This window comes from Plutella xylostella, chromosome 15 (assembly GCF_932276165.1).
Source record: "Plutella xylostella chromosome 15, ilPluXylo3.1, whole genome shotgun sequence".
Taxonomy (NCBI): Eukaryota; Metazoa; Arthropoda; class Insecta; order Lepidoptera; family Plutellidae; genus Plutella; species Plutella xylostella.
In genome coordinates, this window is record NC_063995.1 from 11,467,266 (window position 1) to 11,487,933 (window position 20,668).

Here is a 20,668-nt window from a genome sequence, read left to right on the forward strand (position 1 = left end):
GAAGGAAGGGTTTAAGCCTAGTCCACCACGCTGGCCAAGTGCGGGTTGGTGGACCCCAACACAAGCAAGCTTGTGCTGAGAGATTTGTCGGGTAAGTGGGCAACCCGACTGTCAGATGTTTTCAAACCGCCCGAAGGCCTCTGACTAGGCTTAACGACTGCTGCCGAAGCAGCAACCGGGACTCACGGCTTAACGTGCCGTCCGAAGCACGGAAGCGTCCAGAAAAGCACCACTTGAAATTGGTCACCCATCCAATGGCTGACCGTGTCAGTTGTTGCTTAACCTCAGCGATCAGTTACGATCACTGAGGCCCGCTCGACTACGGACGCTTCAAGGATGTACTATACCTAAACATTATAAAAGTAATTTTAATTCTTCTTCATACGACTCAGTTGTTTTTTTCATAGACTGCTTTTTTCGTTGCATATCAAACATACAATTATAAGAATTGGAAAACCTTCTTCTGTTTTCAAATTCGGTAAAAAACGAACATAATTTAAAATTATACCTACCTACAACATCTATGACTCAATATTTAAAAACACTTTTGAAATACTCTCACAGCAAACTGGATGGCACTTACTTAAGCTTTGTGTGAGCTTTTATAACCTGTGATAAAAAACTAATATCAGCTTCATAAGAAAAAGCTTTCAAGCTAAACTTTAAAAAATATTATTTTCTCACTAAAACAGAATTAACTATGCTTTTAAATTTTAACAGCGCATGAAGTTTATAGTGTTTTCATAGTTTTTGAACAAGTTTTTATATTCATATGCTCATGATTTTGATAGTGCACTCAGTGCACTGTATTCAATCATTTAAGTAACAAGTGAAGTTAGTAGCTATTAAGTATTGATAAATTTCATTAATTGCCAGTTAATTATGATCATGAAAGTGATGAAATGTAGATAAACAATTAATTAAACTGCTGTATGCTGCTGCTCCATGCAGTCGACTACCAACTTGGAGACTAAATTTTCCATAAAAATAGTAATTTGATTAAAGACTACCTATTTGGAGTGGAGATATAAAGTGGAGGCCGCGACTAGGCAAACGTAGTGTGGGACGCCCTCCGGCTAGATGGTGTGACGACTTGCTTAAGGTGGCTGGTTATGATTGGATGCGGAAAGCTAAAGATCGCATCCAGTGGCGTGCTTTGGGAGAGGCCTACGTCCAGCAGTGGACTGCTATAGGCTAATGATGATGATGACTTCCTATTGGAAGACGAGAACCTCATTAAGTATCGACTGTACATTATACGTCTAGCGCTATAATTCCTATCCATTTTCAGGTTAACACGATCCCACTTAGAAATAATTATAAATACGTTATTATTAGAAACTAGGTACGTATTGTAAATTTATATTGTTTATCTTCAACAATATAATTTACTATCCTGACTACGTGAGAGAATTTTTCAAAGAATTCTCTTCAAAGAATTTGGGTGTAATCTTAATTTTTTCATCTAGGTATTCTTTTCAAAAGAAAATTGTTTTCGTAAGCTTATTTTTAATATTATGTTCATCCACTTGAAAATAGCCCTTGAAATTGAAACACAAGTCTAGACTTTGTTATAACTCAAACTTACTGAAATTACTTCTTAAAATAAGTACCATGGCTCACCTCCTCCTTACAAAGAGGTATAAGTACAGAATATACATAGGTACTAAGGTAGTAGTAGTTTCTTAGCAAAAATATTATGAAGTGGTGGTGAAAACATACACCTATTTATGTTTGGACTCAATATATTTGTTATCTATTTTTTCAGTTTTGTGTACCATGAAACGAATTTCAAAAAGCAAAAATGTCGCAGCTCTGCAAAAATCAGCTGAAAAGGCTACGAAAACGTAATAAACTCATAACGCCGTCTAACGCACTGGAACTGTAACTAAAAACCAAACAAAAGAAGTGAAAAAAAAAGTTTTCGTTCTGACCCATTTCCCATACTTCGCATTCGATTTTTCACCCGCACCATTCTACAGCCGTGGCTGTGCAATAATCAACCCTATCGTAAAGGGGTAAGAGTCACGTGTGTAGTAAGCGTATGTTTGCAGATATGTATAAAAACGCACAGTATCCAAGCTGAAGTGCTCTCTAGGCACTTGTATGTTTGAGCGGCTTCTACTCGAAAACGTTTTAATTGTCGAATCTGTATAAAAAACTGCTTTCCCATTTAGATGGTAATGTGCTTGGGGAGTGAAAGGATTTGTTGTTGTGTGGATTTAATGATAAACGACGTAACGATCGTTAGTGTCCTTTGGCTGTTTTAGGGCCACTTGCAACAAGATATTAAATCTAGATTTAGTGTTAAATCTCGATTTAGTGTCAAATTTTATATGGATTGACGTTTCTTAAATCGAGATTTGACTCTAAATCTATATTTAAATGTTTGTGCAAGTGACCCTTTATAAAAAGTAGGTACCTATTAAGCATCTAATATTTCGCTGAGCAGATTCAAAGAAGTTTCTAGCATTTACCAACCCCTTTCTGACGCAGTTGGGTAAATACGGTAAGAATGAACAAAGTAGAGGAGCGACTGGGCTTCCTCTTAGCTTTATTCTTTACGATTATTTATTTGGGTTCCGCAGGAGAAATATTATAAAGGTTGCTAGTTCTTCATATGAGACTTGAAGCAATAATATGACAGATTGTGAAGTAGTAAAAAAGTCCCAGTTAACTACCTACAACGAACAACGTTTAAACGCTCAGACCTTGCTTCCACAAATTCTTTGTCATAACTTATTTACTTATATGTTTTGAACATATTATTTTTCTTTGACTCAAATGACAAAAAAAAACTTAGCGTGAGGCGTAGCACATACACTCACACACTTTAAACACCCCTGTTTTCAGTAGTAGATACCTAAAAATATATATCTATATACGGGGTTATTTAATTTGAAAACATATTCGTGCTTCATTTAAGTACTTCAGCCGTTCAGTACAAAGTGTATGAGCAGTTTTCTCTAAAGACAGTCGTTTTACAAACATTTCCAGTTTATACAAACAGTGAGAGCAACAGACTTCTTTTATATAAAAACTTAAGTGCACCAGTTTCCTCGGCGTTTTACCGTTTTTATCTGGAAAAAAGAAATGATTGGAAACAAAACAAATGCATACTTACTTCAGCTATGAATTTATTCTAAGACATCGAGGAATGTAGTTATTTATAGGATAGCACTTTAGTGTTAGTAAGGAGTGACTATTTAGGTATTATAGTGGTTAGTGACTGTGACAGCTATGCCAAAGGTCCCAGGTTCGATCCCATACGACATATTTGTGTGCTCGGGTCATGGGTGTATCTGCGTAGATACCCGTATATCAGCTGTCCGATACCCATATTACGAGTAAATGCTTTGCCTAGCTTGGGGCGGGATGGCCGTGCGTGAGATGTCCCTTATTTAGATGTGGAGGTTTCCTCACGATGGTTTCCTTCACCGTAAGCGTAGGTACGTGGTACTTATAATTGTTCTTAAATTCCTTATTTCTAAAGACCTAATAACAGCTCTCAAATACCGCATCAGCAGTATTAATAACAGGAGGCCGCGGCGCAGCTCGCCGCTCGCGGGCAATATCGGCGGATGCAATCATCTTGTGTTTACTTGACTCGGCAACGTCTTAGCGCTGGGCTTGGAAAATGGCGTTTCAATAATTGTTACTAACACGCTATGGACTATTTTGGTCTGAAAAAAAATATTTATTATTATAATTTTACCCGCGACGGAAATTTTGTAAAAAACCTTTTGCTCATTTGGACTAATTTAAATGCAATTTAAAAGTTAGTGATACATCATATATAAATGTTGATGAAGATTTTCATAAATTGACGTTTTTATCTTTGGTGGGCTACGTAATTTTGTTTATTTAGAAAGTATGTATTACTTTCATATGCTTCTTTAACTATTAATCGTAATAATTACGTATTATTATCATTTTATTTACTATTAATTATGATTTACGTAGCTATAATGATAGCTACGTGTTATTATTCATTTGTAAATATTACTCAACAAAATTATTAATTTTCCGCTAACTTTATAGCCTTACCAAAATTTTACGACATTGATATTGAGATCGTATTGTCATTTGAAACGCATAAAATCGCATCTGCATCGGAAACTTTCTCAATTTTACGTAGAAATAACACTTTGAAGAACAAAATAAATGGAAAAGTACCTAACCATAATCTCTGCATTTTGAGGTAATGGAATAAAAAACGATTTTGTATCAAAATTTATATATTACACATACTAAATGCATTATACCTATTTAGTATTCCATACTCAATGTTACAGAAATAAAATATTGGTCTAACTTAAATAATAAAAATAAACAGTCCTTTGTACCTTAAATTGAAACTAAACCTTTTTTACTTCACTTCTTTTTATAACTGTTCCAGTACTAGTTTCAGTATCATTTGACGACCCGGAATTTGAATGCTCAATTTTTTTATGAATACTTTTTCGATTATCTTTACTTTTTCTATTCATAATAGACGCAGGCTTCATATTTCGCTTTTGTTTCAGTTTAACCGCCTTTTCTGGTGGCTTATGGATACTTTCACTTCGTTGTGTTAATTTGTTTAATCCGAAATTCGGTTTTATTTGGGCTGTCCTTTCAAAACCACTTACATCCGGTAGTAGTAAATCAGAAACAAAAACATAATCCTCGTGATTTCTGGGCCCGACTTGACCTGGATTAATTTTCACGGGTACAATTTCTAATTTCCTTATAAACCGGTCCGGTCCTTTTGTATCTAGTATATCCTCCATATCTGTGGGTGAATCAACACTTCCTACAAGCTCTTGTAACAATTTATCTTCATCAATGTCTTCTGCAAAGTCATCATCATCGTCATCGTCAGAACAGAAGGATGAAAATGATGTGATTGAGCCAGATGCATCAGTATGGAAATCGTCAGGGAGTCTTACTCTTGGTGTACTATTTGAAATTTCTACTTGACTAGGGGATGGCACGATAAAAATCTTTGGTTCAGATGTTGACGGACCGTCACTGGACGACTGAATTATTACTTTCGGATATTCACGATCAAGAGGCTGTATAACAGGAGACGGTGATTTATCGACTTTATCTAATTTTAGTAGAGTACTATCAAATGATCGATTTCTACTATGCAATACTTGTGGAGGAGATAGAGACTCAATGTTTTCATAGTTTAAATTAGAAGGGTGTTCTGGGATCCGTGAAGAGTTCGAGGCATCAAACGAAGATAAATTAGATTTTGTATTTCTATATGCGATACGTCGCTCTAAAGTTGTGGTCCTAGGCGGTGGCTGAGGCGGAACTTTTAGACGCATATCGCATTGATTTTCAGTGCTTCCGGCAAAGCTTCGGAAACTTTGCAAAGAAGTCGGTTGCAAGGACAACCGCTTTTGTGACTTTGGTAAATCCGGAAGAACTTTAGGAAAATTTCTTCGCTGTATCGTAAGTAGCGACTCTGCTGCAGTAAGTGGCTCTGAGTTAGTATTTTCATCTTTAGAAGTGACGTTTATTTCATTTCTGAAAGATACCGGTGGTAGTATGTCCGTAGCTTGAGTTGCTGAATTCATTTTTTGTTTCACTATTTTATCATAATTAATATCTGTCACTGGGTCAGATGTGGAATGTTTGTGCGAAATTTTTAATGACTTATCTTGTCCTAATGATAAATTTACAACACTTTTAAAAGTTCTATTTTCATCTGGATTTTCAGTTCTTTCATGTTCATTAGATATCTGGTTATCCAATGTTTTGTCACTTTTGGAATGTTTTTCTGCTCCATCAGTACAATCAAAAGATTTGGTAATTTCTATTGGTTCTTGTTGTAAAATAGAACAAGTTCGAGCTGCAGGTGTTGCATCTATGGCTACTGAGACTTTTTTTGATTTCATACTCTCTGTTCCTTTACTTTTCAAGGATTCACAAGATTTTTCCGACTGCTTTACACTGTTCATAGACTGTTTGTTACTTGCAATAGATGAATGAGAGCCAAGAGCTGATGTTGATGTAGTTTTTTCTGAGGTTTTGGTTTTATTACTCACCTTAGTTGACTTTTTAGATTTCAGACTAGATTTCATTTCAGTTTCCTTTTCTACATTCAATGTATCTTTTTTAATTCGTTTACTATCAGATAATAACTCTTCCGAACGTGTTACTTTTAATTGCTTATCATTATTAAGTTCTGAGTTCGATTTACGAAGAATACTTGGTGAACATCTATGCATTACTTCATTGGCTATCCAATCTCTAACTTTTGTGTGCGCATCCAAAGTACTTGTTGACAAGTGTCTACGTAATTGAAATCTCTCCCTGAACCCACCTGAATCATCTGATTTAGGTGTCTTACACGGTTCTGGCTTACTTTTCTTAGTTATTTTATTATTGTTACGTATTTTATTAAAACTCATCGATTTTATTACACTGCAACTGTTTTTCAAAGTTTGTATAGCGCTTTTATCATCTTTCATACTTTTTTGACCGATGACATCAACATCTCCTAATTCAGCTCTAGGATTCGTTCCGTTTATTGTTTGATCTCTTGACCGCAGCTTCCTTTTTTTGTAATACAGAATTGCACAAATTCCCATATTAGCAGCTAAAAATAAAATACCTAAGGAAACAATAAGGCTTATTGTAGCTCCAGAAGTTTTAGCTGGTATGTTGTTTTCGTGTTTCATTGTTGCTATTATTTGCTTTTCCGTGGTGCTCTTAGGTTTGTCCATAAGTCCATGAGGTATCGGTCTATTTGGAGTCTTCATTGCTTGTATTTCTCGGTAAATCATATCTGGATCAGGTCTACTCTTTGCCGGAGTCAAATACGGCCGCAACCTTCCGTAAGCGGGAGCAGTATAATGTGGTGATTCGATGATTGGAGGAGCTGCTGGATGCCAGATTCTTCTCGGTTCTGTAAATTAAAATTAAATGGTTAAAACCAAACACGAAAACACACAATTTAAATACATTTACGTGTTTTATTTGGAGTCCACAATTAACATGACTAAAAAATATAAGAACAAAAGTTCAAAACACAACTAAAGATAAAAGACTAACTTAAATGTATGGATCCTACCTACTATCACATACCTACCTATATAGCATATACGTGACTTTAGATACTAATGATAAATAATAATATTATTATACGGCACGGATACATATATACCTACCTACATACCAACAAAGGTTTCTTAATAATGTTATACCGTATCAATAATAGGTACTTACCTGAATTCCGCGATGTGGATTTAGGCTTCGATGTAGTCGGGGCCGGGGTGTATTCAAACAATGGGTCCACCACATACCGTCTCATCTTATTTGGCAAAGTCTCTATCCAGAACTTGGAATAATTTGATCTGTAGTAACTGCTTATCGAAGGAGGAATATCTGAAATTTATAATTCAGTTATTGAAAACACGGCACGTGTTGGATTTGATTTGTTTAGGGTAAACGAAGGTAAATTTGGTAGGCCAATAACTTTTTGACGGATCTATTTTACAGTTTACCTAGGCATACCTGATAATAATACATTAATTTATGTCAGAAAAACTTTTGGAAATGGAAGTTTTGAGGAAGTATCTTAGATGACAGTGATTTAAAAAAAAAACTTATTATTATTATAGGTACATAAATTAATATAATGGAGGAGAGGAGGAGACCGACCCGAGGCACCCGCTCTACAACCATGAACCAGCTCCTTACCGACTTAAAAGCCGGAAAAGCTTTCTTAGGTCTACAGTTGCCTCGCACAAGAACCCATCAAAGGAAAGGATAGACCTATGGCAGGCAAAATACCCGATGGCGAACTCCTTCATCCCTCCCAATGAGTCCCTGCCTCCCGGACACGAACTACCCTGGGCGACATGGAAGTCACTCAACCGACTCAGGACAAACATGGGCCGATGTGGAGAAAACATGTGCAGGTGGGGTTACCGCGGCCCTGCCTCCAACATCTGCGCATGTGGTGCGTCTCCACAGACCATGGAGCACCTGATGGTGTGCCCTGGATGTCCCAACACCTGCACCCGGGAAGACCTCCTCAAGGCCAACCAGAGGGGTATCGACGCGGCGGCCCACTGGGCCGCGCAAGTGTGACAGTTGCCATCGACACGACAAGAAGAAGAATATAATAATAATAAAGTAACAAATATTACCTAGTCTTAAAAAAGACTGATGGTCAACATTATACTCCGGCCACTCCACATTGTACTGCTTCCAATATCGACGGTCCATTGAATAGTACTGGTTCTCACTTTGCGTGTTTGGTGTTCTAGAAAAAAATAAAATTATATTTTAATAGCTAGGCCCCACCTCGATATATATTCAATTAGTACCTATTTGCTAAAATATATCCTAAATATATACTTTTACCTAACGCTATTTAAAATTGTATTTAAATACAATTTTAAACATTTTGCACTAAAAGCAACAAGCAACTAAATAAGCACGTTTAACATTTGGTAAAGTCCACTTTAGTATTGAATAATTAAAGTTAATCAGTTATTCCAACTGCACAAACTCTGAGCTTGTTTGTCGTTAGAAAAATAACAAAGTTCCAGAAGAAAGCAATTAGTTAATTGAAAAACTATGTAAGTGCACAGATTTTTGTAACTTTATAGTGAACATTGCAGTTTGTAACTCTCGAATAACATTGTTTCATTGATCAGTTAGATTTGATTTAGTTAATGTTTACTGTATTTTAAGAGGAAATGAAATATTTTTGAAAAAATAACAAATTAATTGTTAAACTGCCTATCAAAAGGTTTGCTTTCTTTTCAAGTTATAAATAACTAGCTGTTCCCGCGAGCTTCGCTTCGCCTTAAAAAGTTTTCCCGTGGGAATTCCGGGATAAAAAGTAGCCTATGTTCTTTCTCAGTATCTAGACCATATGTATACCGAATTTCATTCAAATCCGTTCAGTAGTTTTGGCGTGAAAGAGTAACAGACAGACAGACAGACAGACACAGTTACTTTCGCATTTATAATATTAGTTAGGATTAGGATTAGTTAGGATAAATAGGTGCCTAGTATCAAAATAACTAAACTCATCGGTATCAATAGATTTAAAAAATAAAATTTAAAGATGATGCCTATCCCAAAACTGGAAGCATCCTTACCCAATTTTGACAAAGTTTGTCCACAACCTCATGATGACTTCACTGAGCAGTTTCTCCTTCTGCGTGTATTCAGTGTGGAAGTGCGAGTTGGTCCCACCGAGGGGCACGCCAAGGATGTATGGAAGCTCCTCACCATGCACGCTCTTGTTTAACTGAAACAATTTTTGAAGGGTGTAGAGATTTGTTTACATCATTTCCCTCTTTCCAAGGGTTGGCACAATCAGATATGGATATTATCTGGGATCTGACTTGTGACAGTGTCTGCAGTACAAGCCAAAATTTGCTGTGTTTGCTTGACATGAACTTATTGAAGAATAACATCTGATATTATCGTTTCTGGTTATCAGTATTCAAACGGAAACTCTACGATATCTAGTCTTACATTTCATCATGGCCCGTTCCCATGGAATGCCACCGGGTCCAAGTTGGTTGATTGATCGTGGTCGTTTATGTTAATTGTGGTCTACTTTCGAGAGCTAACTACCCTGATAGCTTATATCCGGACTTTGACTGAAATAAGTCAAACAAAGACAACCAATTTAATGACGAACTTAATACTCACAGAAGCATAATCGGTGCTAACGGAGTTATGTCCAAACACATAGAAGTAGGATTGTCTGTTCGCCTGAGACTGGTAGTTGGCGAAGCGTATCATCGGGGCGAGGGTTCGGGCGTCGCTGAACGCGTTCAGGATGACGTCACGATTCGTCTCCACGCTCCACCGCTGCGGGTCTGTCTTGCTGGTAGCGTAGCTGCAACAAGTGAACAAGTGTAGGTATGTACAGTAAGGGGCAGAGAAATCTAACCCCCCTCAGAAGCATTTTTATTATGAAAGGGGGGTCAGGTCTCTGTACCTGACCGTACCTACGAGTGTAAAGTGCAGCAAACTTATCTGTTCCTGTGAGAGCTTACGTAAGTAATTCGCCCTTGCGTTTTATTAAACCCATCTTATTTAATAGCACTACATAATTAATTAATAAGTAATGAGATATTGATCAATTGCGTCCGCTTTCACCGGAACAGACAAGTTTGCTCCACTTGTACCTAATAAGATAGAGATAGGTAATGAAAATGTATCTTAGAAAGAAAAACTGAAAGAAAGAGATGATATTTACATCATTGCGATATGACCTCACGGCTACAAGTGAACAAAGAAAAATATTAGAACAACATGGAATTGATTGTAGTTAATAATTAGGTAAGTAGGTACTCCTACAACGGACGATTCTCATCACGTAGGTAGACTTAGGTATACCTAAGTCAAGAAAATGCTTCCTTAGTAGACCTTTATTAAAAAGAAAATACCTACCATACTTAGATAGGTATACTCACTGTTTCAATATTTCTTTCAAACTAATATCTTCAGCACCATCGAACACAATTTTTGCATATTTCGTGATGAACTCATCCCGCTGGTTTTCCAACACGCCGTGATCCAGTTCAATGACCCCGAAGTCGTGGTAGCTCTCCAGTTCTGTCACTCCCAGCAGTAATTGGTACCTAAAAATAGCGGAATATAATTATTATTGAAGTGAGTGTAATGTAATTTAGAAGGAAATTGGTAAATATGTAATTTATGTTTTTTTTACAGAAAAAATCTATAATAATAACACTTTGCACAGCGACAGTGTTTCCGCGAAAATTATCGACAGCTTTGATCTAATAAATGAAATAAAATTAAGTACAATTTTGTTCGGGTTTTTTTATCAAAATTAAAAACAAGTTTAAAATTAAAAACAAGTTTAAAATTAAAAACTAAGTAAATCGAAACTTAGTAAAGTATTATTCGAACTGTTTACAGTATTTGAGCAGTGAAAAGGAAATTATTGGTATGGCATACGAGATTTACCTACAATCTAGCGGTACTGCATTACGTTACACTAAATCACATTTAGGTTTCACTGCTCAAACGTTACAAAAATATCCCACTATATCCTCAGTGGTCATGTGACTTGTATTTTATGTAGCTAGGAATGGTTTACATAACCTAATTAATGTGAGTACGTTCAAATTTTATTGTCCCATGTTAGGTATTCTAAAGTTAGCGTAAAGTGAATTCGCTTATTGGCTTCCTCAAAACAATAACACTGGTGAAAAGTTAGCACTGAGAAAAAACATTGTTTACGCATTATACAGTCGACAACACAAGTGTGTAAAAGTTGCACAAAACAACAACAGAGATTCAGTAAGTCAAGTTAACTCAATTGTCGTATTGTAGTGGATATCCAGGAATGTTATCGACGAGGGAAAAACTTTATATGATCTAAGGGACGACGCACAGTTGGCATCTGCAATAAAAATATACAGTAACCAATCGAATATACATTTTGAAATCGTTTTCATTTTACGAATGTAATTCCTGAAGAGGATTTTACAAGTGACTCGCTAGCACCTCTGTTTTACAATGTGAATTGCACTGTCACACAGTTGTGTGATATGTATTTTCTACTTCCATGCTATGGTCAGATGGTCACGAGCCGTGGTGAAATGTGTAAGTCTGACATATCCCTGGAGTAAGTTCAATATACTTAAAATCATTCATTCAGATAATAATGGCAGATTTTAAACGTACTGCCTCTCGAATGAGAAGATAAGGGCACGGGGATAATCGTTACATCACCAATCATTGGCAATTCATATAATCTCATTAGGTATACATTTTCTTAATAGTTGCAATCAAAGTATTATTTCATAGTTATGTGAGCGTTTTTCCTTCCATTTTCCCTCTGTCACGAACTTGTTTCAACCTGTCAGAACTATCGCCAAGTGGAACTGAGACGAAACTTTCCTAAGAACCGTTATACTTTTTTATTTCCTTCTCAACTTTTGATTCAGGTGTTCCAATTTGATATGCTCCATCCAGCACTTTATACTTTGTACTACGTGGGTTGTTGACAACTAGAACTAACTTAGCTTTCTATAATACTCAACTTAGATTTTTGTTTGTGAGTTGGTTAAGTGAATTAGGTAAAAACTTTTCTTTTCCGTTTTCTTTGCTATGCTTGCTTTGTCTAGGATTATAATTGTTGAGTCCTTGCTCAAAAAAGGAGGTAGACAGATAATTATTGTCTCCGCTAATTCTGCGATGCCGCGACCAGTTTCGTATGCGAGCGGTCAACCTTTGCACGTGGCGCGCGGAGCTCCTGGATCCCCTGATCTTAACTGCTGAAGAACGTTTCTTCCTTCATAATTTGTGTACTGTGAAGCTAGCTAGCTATTTGAACTAAGTGTGTGCATAATATTTGTGCTGCAACTGCATCTTATACCACCATACGGTGTGTGCACGTGGCGCATGCTGTGCTGGGAGCTGCCTGCTATCCGTGATTGTGCGTGGTTCTCAGGTTAGTGGAGATATCTCTCTTTACCTCTGGTTGTAGCACTGTATTCCTCATACCCTTGGCCGAAGTCACCTAGCCACCCTATAATACACTAATACAGTCCACTAAGTGTTGTCCCATGACCGCACATAAAGTTTTGGTCCGTCGAACCTGATTTAGGTTACTTACTTTAATTAAATAATAGTTAGCTACCAGTATTTATCACATAATTATCTAAGTACCAAATATCTATTCTATTTGTCGTACAAGTAGGCGTAGTAGATATTCCCCATACCTACGTTAGGTATTGTAGTTAACCTCTTAACTACCTAGATATAAATACAACCTATTGTGTTAAGTATATCCACTGGTATACAAGTACCTTATAAATAATATTAGTTTTGTCGTACAAAATTAATAATTTGTCTAAAATTAATTTGCATAAGTGTTCTAGAAGTATCTACGTTCAACTTTCAATATGGCGACCCGATCCAAGAATCATAAACAGGGCGATGATGAGTTTAAGGACACAACCTCTTCTAAGGAGTTGTCTAAATTAATTGCTAAAAAGGAAAGAACTTACGAACAAATGCAACAAATATTTGATTTATCAAGCTCATTAAGCGATCATGACAGTCAAACATACTTTATGTTACGAGCGTCCGAAATTGAATCGTTGCGTAATTCATTTAAAGATATCACCTTTGATATATTCGAATTAGAAAGGGAATCTGACCCTACCGTTTCATTTTCATCTCGCGAGTTAAACAGTTTTGACGAACTGTATTATCGCGTAAAGTTGTCGATATTGAAATTGCAACCTAAAGACGAAGTACCTACGAAGGAAAGTTCGTCGACCTCCGTGGAATCTCGGCCTAGACTTCCTAAGCTAGAACTCTTTGTGTTTGACGGAAATATTGAAAATTTCAGTACATTTTATGAAACCTTTTGTTCGCTTGTTCACAATCAGGAGTGCATACCTGCGATAGATAAATTCCACTACCTTTTAAGCTGTTTAAAAGGTCCAGCATTAAACATTGCTAAGACAATTCCAGTCACTGCGCTTAATTATCCACTGGTGTGGAAATGCCTAGTTGATAAATACCAAGATCAACGTTTGCTCATTGGTAGATACCTAGATAAAATGCTAAATTTTACCCCCCTGGGTAAGGAAAGTTCCGCTAATTTAAATTTATTCATTGAGAACTTTGAACATTCCTATAAGGCTATTCAAGCATTAAATATTGAGAACTTAAGTAGTTACATACTATGTCACATCGCGCTAAGGGCATTAGACCCGCAAACTCGGAAGTTATTCGAACAAAATCTGGATCAAAAATCAATTCCGTTGTTTACTGAACTTCAGTTTCAGTTAAGTGAAGTTTAGTTCATTTGTTCAAAACCAAATTAAGGTGCTTGACCATTCGGCATCGTATTCTGGCTCTGCTACAAACCTAAACAATGCCAATAATAATAATCAACAAAAAAGGTTGCCGCGTACCTTTGATAACAAGTCAAGTAACTTGCCAAACAATAATAGCTCTTATAAACGAGTTAATCACTCTGCCACTCGCGCAAAGGGCCTCTGTGCACATTGTGGTGACAATCATATGATTTTCCGTTGCGATGAGTTTCGTAAACTCACTCCGATGCAGCGTGTTAGCCGTGCTAACACACTAAAGTTATGCCAGAACTGCCTAAAAACTACTCATTTACAAAGCGAGTGTAAAAGTGATTTCAAATGTTTTATTTGCCAACGACCTCATAATTCGCTGCTTCATACGGAATGCACTGATAACAAACCGGTTCAAACGCTTACTTCTGTTGTGGAGCAAAATAGCGAGAATAACATAGGCTCGATCAATCACCATGCTGAATCGAAAATAAGTAGTGTCGTGCTAGGAACAGCTGTTATCAAGGTCAAGGATGCGTTTAACAATTACCAGTTATGCAGAGTATTAATTGACTCGGGCGCGCAATCTAACTTTATTTCAAGTGCATGTATGCAACGTTTAGGGCTGCCGCAAACAAAATGTCCATTTAATATTTATGGATTAGCCGGGGAGAGCGTCAATAACCACGGAATGATATCGTGTGATATTATACCACGACACTGTGATAGTCCGAGTTTTAATATCAACGCTGTTGTATTACCTAAACTAACTTCGGAATTGCCGACTGTACAAATTCCTAGCAACATTGTTGATAAATATAAACACCTAATGTTGGCCGATCCAACATTTTATAACCGTTCCCCAATTGATATTATTTTAGGCAGTGACATATTTCCGTACATATATAACGGAGGTAAATATGTTTTAAATCATGACTTGCCAGCCGCCTTAGACAGCGTGTTTGGTTACGTAATCACTGGTAAACTTGCCGTGCAAGACTTACAGCCCTCAGAGGCAAATGTTGTGGCGTCCACAACGTCATTGTGTCATTTTGTGTCGTACACAATTGAAGATAACGTTATCAATGACACCCTCAAACGTTTTTGGGAGATTGAATCATTGCCGTGCAGTGTTCAATTAAGTCCTGAGGAGCAGATTGCTGAAGACATATATAGTAAAAATCATTATCGTGACGAAAATGGTCGGTATGTGTCACCGATCTTATTACGACCAGACCGCGAGTCGTTAGGTGAGTCTTATGACGTGGCCTTTAAACGTCTCACACATATCGAGCGTCGGCTGGCTAAGTCCCCTGACTTAAAGGAGGCCTACTCCAACTTTATGAAGGAGTATGAGCTCCTAGATCATATGGAGTTATACAAAGGTACTGAGCCTTCTCAGTATGTAATTCCGCATCATTGTGTGCTGCGCCCATCAAGTACCTCTACGCCCTTACGTACAGTTTTTGATGGAAGCCAGAAAACGAGCTCTGGCGTGTCCTTGAATGACTCATTACTGACTGGGCCGAAATTACACCGCGACATAGCTGAAATTATAACGAATTTTCGTTTACATGAAATTTGTTTTTCGGCCGATATATCTAAGATGTATAGGTGCGTACAGATCGCTCCCGAAGATCGTAAATATCAACACATATTATGGCGCGAGTCACCCGACGAACCAGTCCGGTTGTATGAGTTGAAAACAAATACTTATGGACTTCGTAGTGCACCCTATATAGCAGTTCGCACGTTGCATCAGCTGGCGCAAGACGAGGAGTCTAAGTATCCTAATGCGGCACGCGTCCTCCGCCAAGGATTCTTTGTAGATGATTTACTTTGGTCATGTTCATCATTTGACGAAGCCTGCGCCTTGCAAGATGAGTTAATGTCACTTCTAAAATGTGGTGGCTTCGACCTTCGTAAATGGGCTAGTAACTGCCCCGAGTTACTTACTCGAATGCAAACTGAACTACGATCTGCAATCAACTTCGAAGATGATACGTTATCATCATCATTAAAAGTTTTAGGCTTGACTTGGCTACCTACAAGTGATACCTTTTCCTTTAACTATAATTTTACGAGTGATTGTTCAACAAAACGCTCAGTGCTAAAGCTTTTAGCGAGTATTTTTGATCCTATAGGATTCATTTCGCCGTGTACATTTCTCGCTAAATGCATTATGCAAGACTTGTGGAAGATTAACCTATGCTGGGACGATAAACTTCCACCCGAAATTAATGACAAATGGTCTAAATTTATATCTGATTTGCCGTGCCTATCAGACTTACGCATTGAACGTCACATGTTAATACCTAAATATGATGATGTTAAACTGATCGCCTTTTGTGATGCGTCATCACGAGGCTATGCCGCTTGTATATATTTATACAGCGTAGATGGTGATGGTAATGTTAAGGTTCGATTGATGACCAGTAAGACTAAGGTCGCGCCGATAAAACCAACGTCCATACCGCGACTTGAGCTGCTCGCTGCCGTCCTACTGGCCGGGTTAGTGGAGTCCGTACTCCTATACCTAAAGCAACTGCCAAATTGCAATACTAACTTGCCTATTATTGCTTTAAGCGATTCAAGTATAGTATTATCATGGCTACAAACACCACCGTATAAACTTAAAACGTTTATAGCTAATCGTGTGGGACAAATAGTGGAAACATTACCACCAAACTGTTGGTTTCACATAAATAGCGAAAATAATGCAGCTGATATCTCCTCGCGCGGGTCATTGCCCTCACAGTTCGTAACTGTAGAAGATAATTGGTTTCATGGACCTACCTGGTTATATAGCCCGCCTGAACAGTGGCCTATAAGTACTTTTTTTATAAAGGATGACTCACAAATTCCAGAATTAAAGTCAAACAATGACACCTTTAATTTTAACTCAACTGACGTGAATTTTACAAATGAACTTGAAGTTAAATTTAATGAATTTTCATCTTTTAAAAAATTGCAACGCACCCTTGCATGGTGCATTCGATTTAAAAATAATTTGAGGTGTAAAAACAAATCTGATCGTAACATCGGACCACTGACAACTTCCGAATTGAATCAAAGTCATGACGTAATTGTTCTTTGTATTCAAGCTAATCACTTTTCAGCTGAGTTAAAGGCATTAAAAAGTAGTAGTTACGTAGCCTCACTACGTAAACTTTCACCCTTCATAGACACCCATGGTCTCCTCAGGGTGGGGGGTAGGATCTCGGAGTCTGACCTTCCCTATTCAGCGAAGCACCCTGTATTGCTTCCAAAGAAGTGTCATGTTACCAACTTGATTATACAACATTTTCACAAAACCTACTTGCACACAGGTCCTCGCACTCTGCAAGGCATTCTAAATAAAACATATTGGATAATAAATGCTCGTAATGTTATCAGATCAGTTTTATCCAAATGTTCCAATTGTTTTAAATTTCGACCTATTCATGTTCAGCCCTCGATGGGCATGTTACCCGCATCACGGGTGAAGGCGAATAAGGTATTCAGTCACGTTGGCTGTGATATTGGTGGGCCGTTTCTTGTAAAAGAAAGCCTACGTCGGAATGCTAAGGTGTATAAGGCATATCTATGCTTATTTATATGCTTTTCTACGAAGGCTGTACACCTTGAAGTGTTGACAAGTTTATCTTGTGAATGTTTCCTCGCATCTTTAGATCGCTGCGTTAGTCGCAGAGGCCATTTCAGTTGTCTTTATACTGACTGCGGAACTAACTTCATTGCAGCTGGAAAACATTTGAAAGATGTACAGTCTTTCTTTCAAAATAGGAATAATAAAGATGAAATTTTCAATGAATTATCATCACGAAACATAGATTGGAAATTCAACCCTCCAAGTGCCCCTTCTATGGGTGGATTATGGGAGGCAGGTATAAAATCTGCAAAACATCATCTTTATAGGTCGGTTGGTGAACGTTCACTAACTTTTGAAGAGTTTTCTACGTTGTTTTGTAAAGTAGAAGCCGTGATGAACTCACGCCCGCTTTGTCCACTCTCGGATAACCCGAATGAGTTTGAAGTTCTGACTGCAGGACATTTCCTTATTGGCCAGAGCTTATTAGCTCCCCCTGAGTATGATCTCACAGACGAGCCTCTCAACAGATTGTCACGTTGGCAAGCCGTTCAGAAGGCATCTCAGTCTTTTTGGAAGAGATGGACAAATGACTACCTTCACACTCTGCAGCAGAGAGTGAAATGGTTTTCACCTACATCTAATTTAAAGGTTGGAGATTTAGTTCTTATTAAATCTCATCAAACTCGACCTCTTCAATGGCCCTTGGGTAGAGTTGAACAGATTCATCCAGGTGTTGACAATGTAGTTCGTGTTATAACACTAAGAACACAACGTGGTCTTCTTAAAAGACCAGTAAATAAAGTGTGCCCTTTACCTTATGCAAATTAATTTACATGTAGATATTTCTTTAATCCTAGGTCTACGTTAGGTCTTATGTATTTTCATGTAATCTGTTTAGTATATATTTAATAAAGACTTCTAAATTAGTCTCTACAAGCACAATTTACTTATAGAGTTAGTAATTCAGCCTTGTAGAGTTTATTTATTATTTTTTCTATCTTTTGAAATCATCAATGATTTCGGTGAGGGGTATGTTGAGTCCTTGCTCAAAAAAGGAGGTAGACAGATAATTATTGTCTCCGCTAATTCTGCGATGCCGCGACCAGTTTCGTATGCGAGCGGTCAACCTTTGCACGTGGCGCGCGGAGCTCCTGGATCCCCTGATCTTAACTGCTGAAGAACGTTTCTTCCTTCATAATTTGTGTACTGTGAAGCTAGCTAGCTATTTGAACTAAGTGTGTGCATAATATTTGTGCTGCAACTGCATCTTATACCACCATACGGTGTGTGCACGTGGCGCATGCTGTGCTGGGAGCTGCCTGCTATCCGTGATTGTGCGTGGTTCTCAGGTTAGTGGAGATATCTCTCTTTACCTCTGGTTGTAGCACTGTATTCCTCATACCCTTGGCCGAAGTCACCTATAATACACTAATACAGTCCACTAAGTGTTGTCCCATGACCGCACAATAATAAACTTTCTTCCTTTCAAGTTGCGATAGTTTAGGGGTTTCCGCTTCGGCTTTCCGTTTTATTTGTTTCATTCCTATTCTATAGAATAAGTAATTGCACAAATGTGTATAATATTGTGTAAACAACTTAACAGTCGGGGAATAAGAAGTAGGCGAATGCATTTAACATTTTTATAATTTTAATTGTAATTTGTCCATAGTTTTATTGCCCCTATACAGCACTCTATTATATTTTTATGTTTATTCAGTTTTAAATATTGTACTTTTATTGTATTTACATATGGGTTTATTTTGTGATTTTAATTTTAATGTAACAAATGATGACCTGAAATAAATGATTATTTATTTATTAACATATAGTTAAACAAAAAAGATAGACGTTACCTATAATAATATACTGATAAATCGTAAATAGTAGAAAAAGTACAATACAAAAATACAAAACACGGAATAAGAAACTAAATAAAAGTGCATGATAGCAGAAAGATATGTATAATTTTGTTGCTGTTTCTCTCTATTAGTTTTAAAACTATCTCTCCGTCCAAAGGTTGTCTGGTTGACAGTGCTATAAACAATAAGGTCGACTTTTTTAATTGATTTATTTTTTGGTCTATTTTGGTGCAAATAGAGAGTGTTATTTGTAATTGTCAACAATAACATGAATAATTACTTGCTGAGTAAGTGCGGAAAGGACTCCATGGTCTTGGCGGGCTCGCTGGGGATGAAGGAGCCCGCCACCACGGGCCCGAGCGGGGTCTCGAAGTCCCGCGCCAAGATCTGGATGCGCTTGATTTCTGATAGGCTGAAAAGGAAAAAATAATAATTTTGTATTTCGTTTTTGGTACCGTCCGTTCTTTATAGTTTTTCTGCTGGTGACTGTTATCAAATTCGTTTTCAAATAAAAAAGTTTTTATACAAATTATTTTTATCATTCTAACATCACCCATGTTACAATAAGCTTACGGTTTATTCTGCAAGCAAGCCATCATGTTCTTGGAGCCCGGGTTGCAGCCGAGGATCTGGGTCACTTGCAGTGTGTACCTACTGCGCGCTCTAGTCATTCAAATATTACCATTGTCACAATGAACTTACGGTTTATTCTGCAAGCAAGCCATCATGTTCTTGGACCCAGGGTTGCAGCCGAGGCTCTGGGCCACCTGCAGCGCTTACTCTCGTCATTCAAACATTACCCTTATCACCATAAACTTACGGTTTATTCTGCAAGCAAGCCATCATGTTCTTGGAGCCCGGGTTGCAGCCGAGGCTCTGTGCAACCTGTAGCGTCATTCCAACATCACTCTTGTCACCATAAACTTACGGTTTATTCTGCAAGCAAGCCATCATGTTCTTGGAGCCAGGGTTACATCCGAGGCTCTGGGCCACCTGCAGCGTGTACTGCGCGGGGTCGCGCGTCATCGCCCAGTCGGAGAGCGCTGAGCCTGACATGAGGATCGCTCGGTGGAACAAACCTGCGGGAAATATTGATTGATTATACTATAAATACAAAAATTAATACTCAAAAAAAGTTTTGAAAAGTTAAAGTTTCCATCTAGCTAGACAGTCAGTTGCTAGGCCGATTTATATGTCAGATAAAATTGATTTTAAAGGCAAGCAAGAGAGAGGCAGTTATCTATCTAAACCTGAAGATTTCATAAAACCAACATTCTGATTGCAAGTTTTACTTTATGGCGTGGGAGAGTCATCCATCACCAGCGGGTGTAATAATTCATATTTAAACATACTTAAAAACTAGAAACAGTTAACAATAGTTTGCCTTATCACTGAAA

At 37.6% G+C, this 20,668-nt stretch overlaps 1 protein-coding gene across 1 annotated transcript in view; it reads right to left on the reverse strand.

Annotated features, from left to right (window-relative positions):
* Positions 1-4,220: 4,220 nt before the first annotated feature.
* The window catches only part of LOC105390714, a 28,685-nt gene continuing 12,237 nt past the window's right edge, over positions 4,221-20,668 (reverse strand). Inside the window, exons 5-12 of the mRNA XM_048625848.1 lie at positions 20,200-20,350; positions 19,552-19,683; positions 10,446-10,613; positions 9,676-9,865; positions 9,114-9,265; positions 8,151-8,266; positions 7,225-7,383; positions 4,221-6,904 (exon numbers count right to left, since the gene is read on the reverse strand). Coding sequence (XP_048481805.1) covers positions 4,359-6,904; positions 7,225-7,383; positions 8,151-8,266; positions 9,114-9,265; positions 9,676-9,865; positions 10,446-10,613; positions 19,552-19,683; positions 20,200-20,350 — 3,614 coding nt within the window. The 3' untranslated portion in view covers positions 4,221-4,358. The remainder of the gene's footprint in view (positions 6,905-7,224; positions 7,384-8,150; positions 8,267-9,113; positions 9,266-9,675; positions 9,866-10,445; positions 10,614-19,551; positions 19,684-20,199; positions 20,351-20,668) is intronic.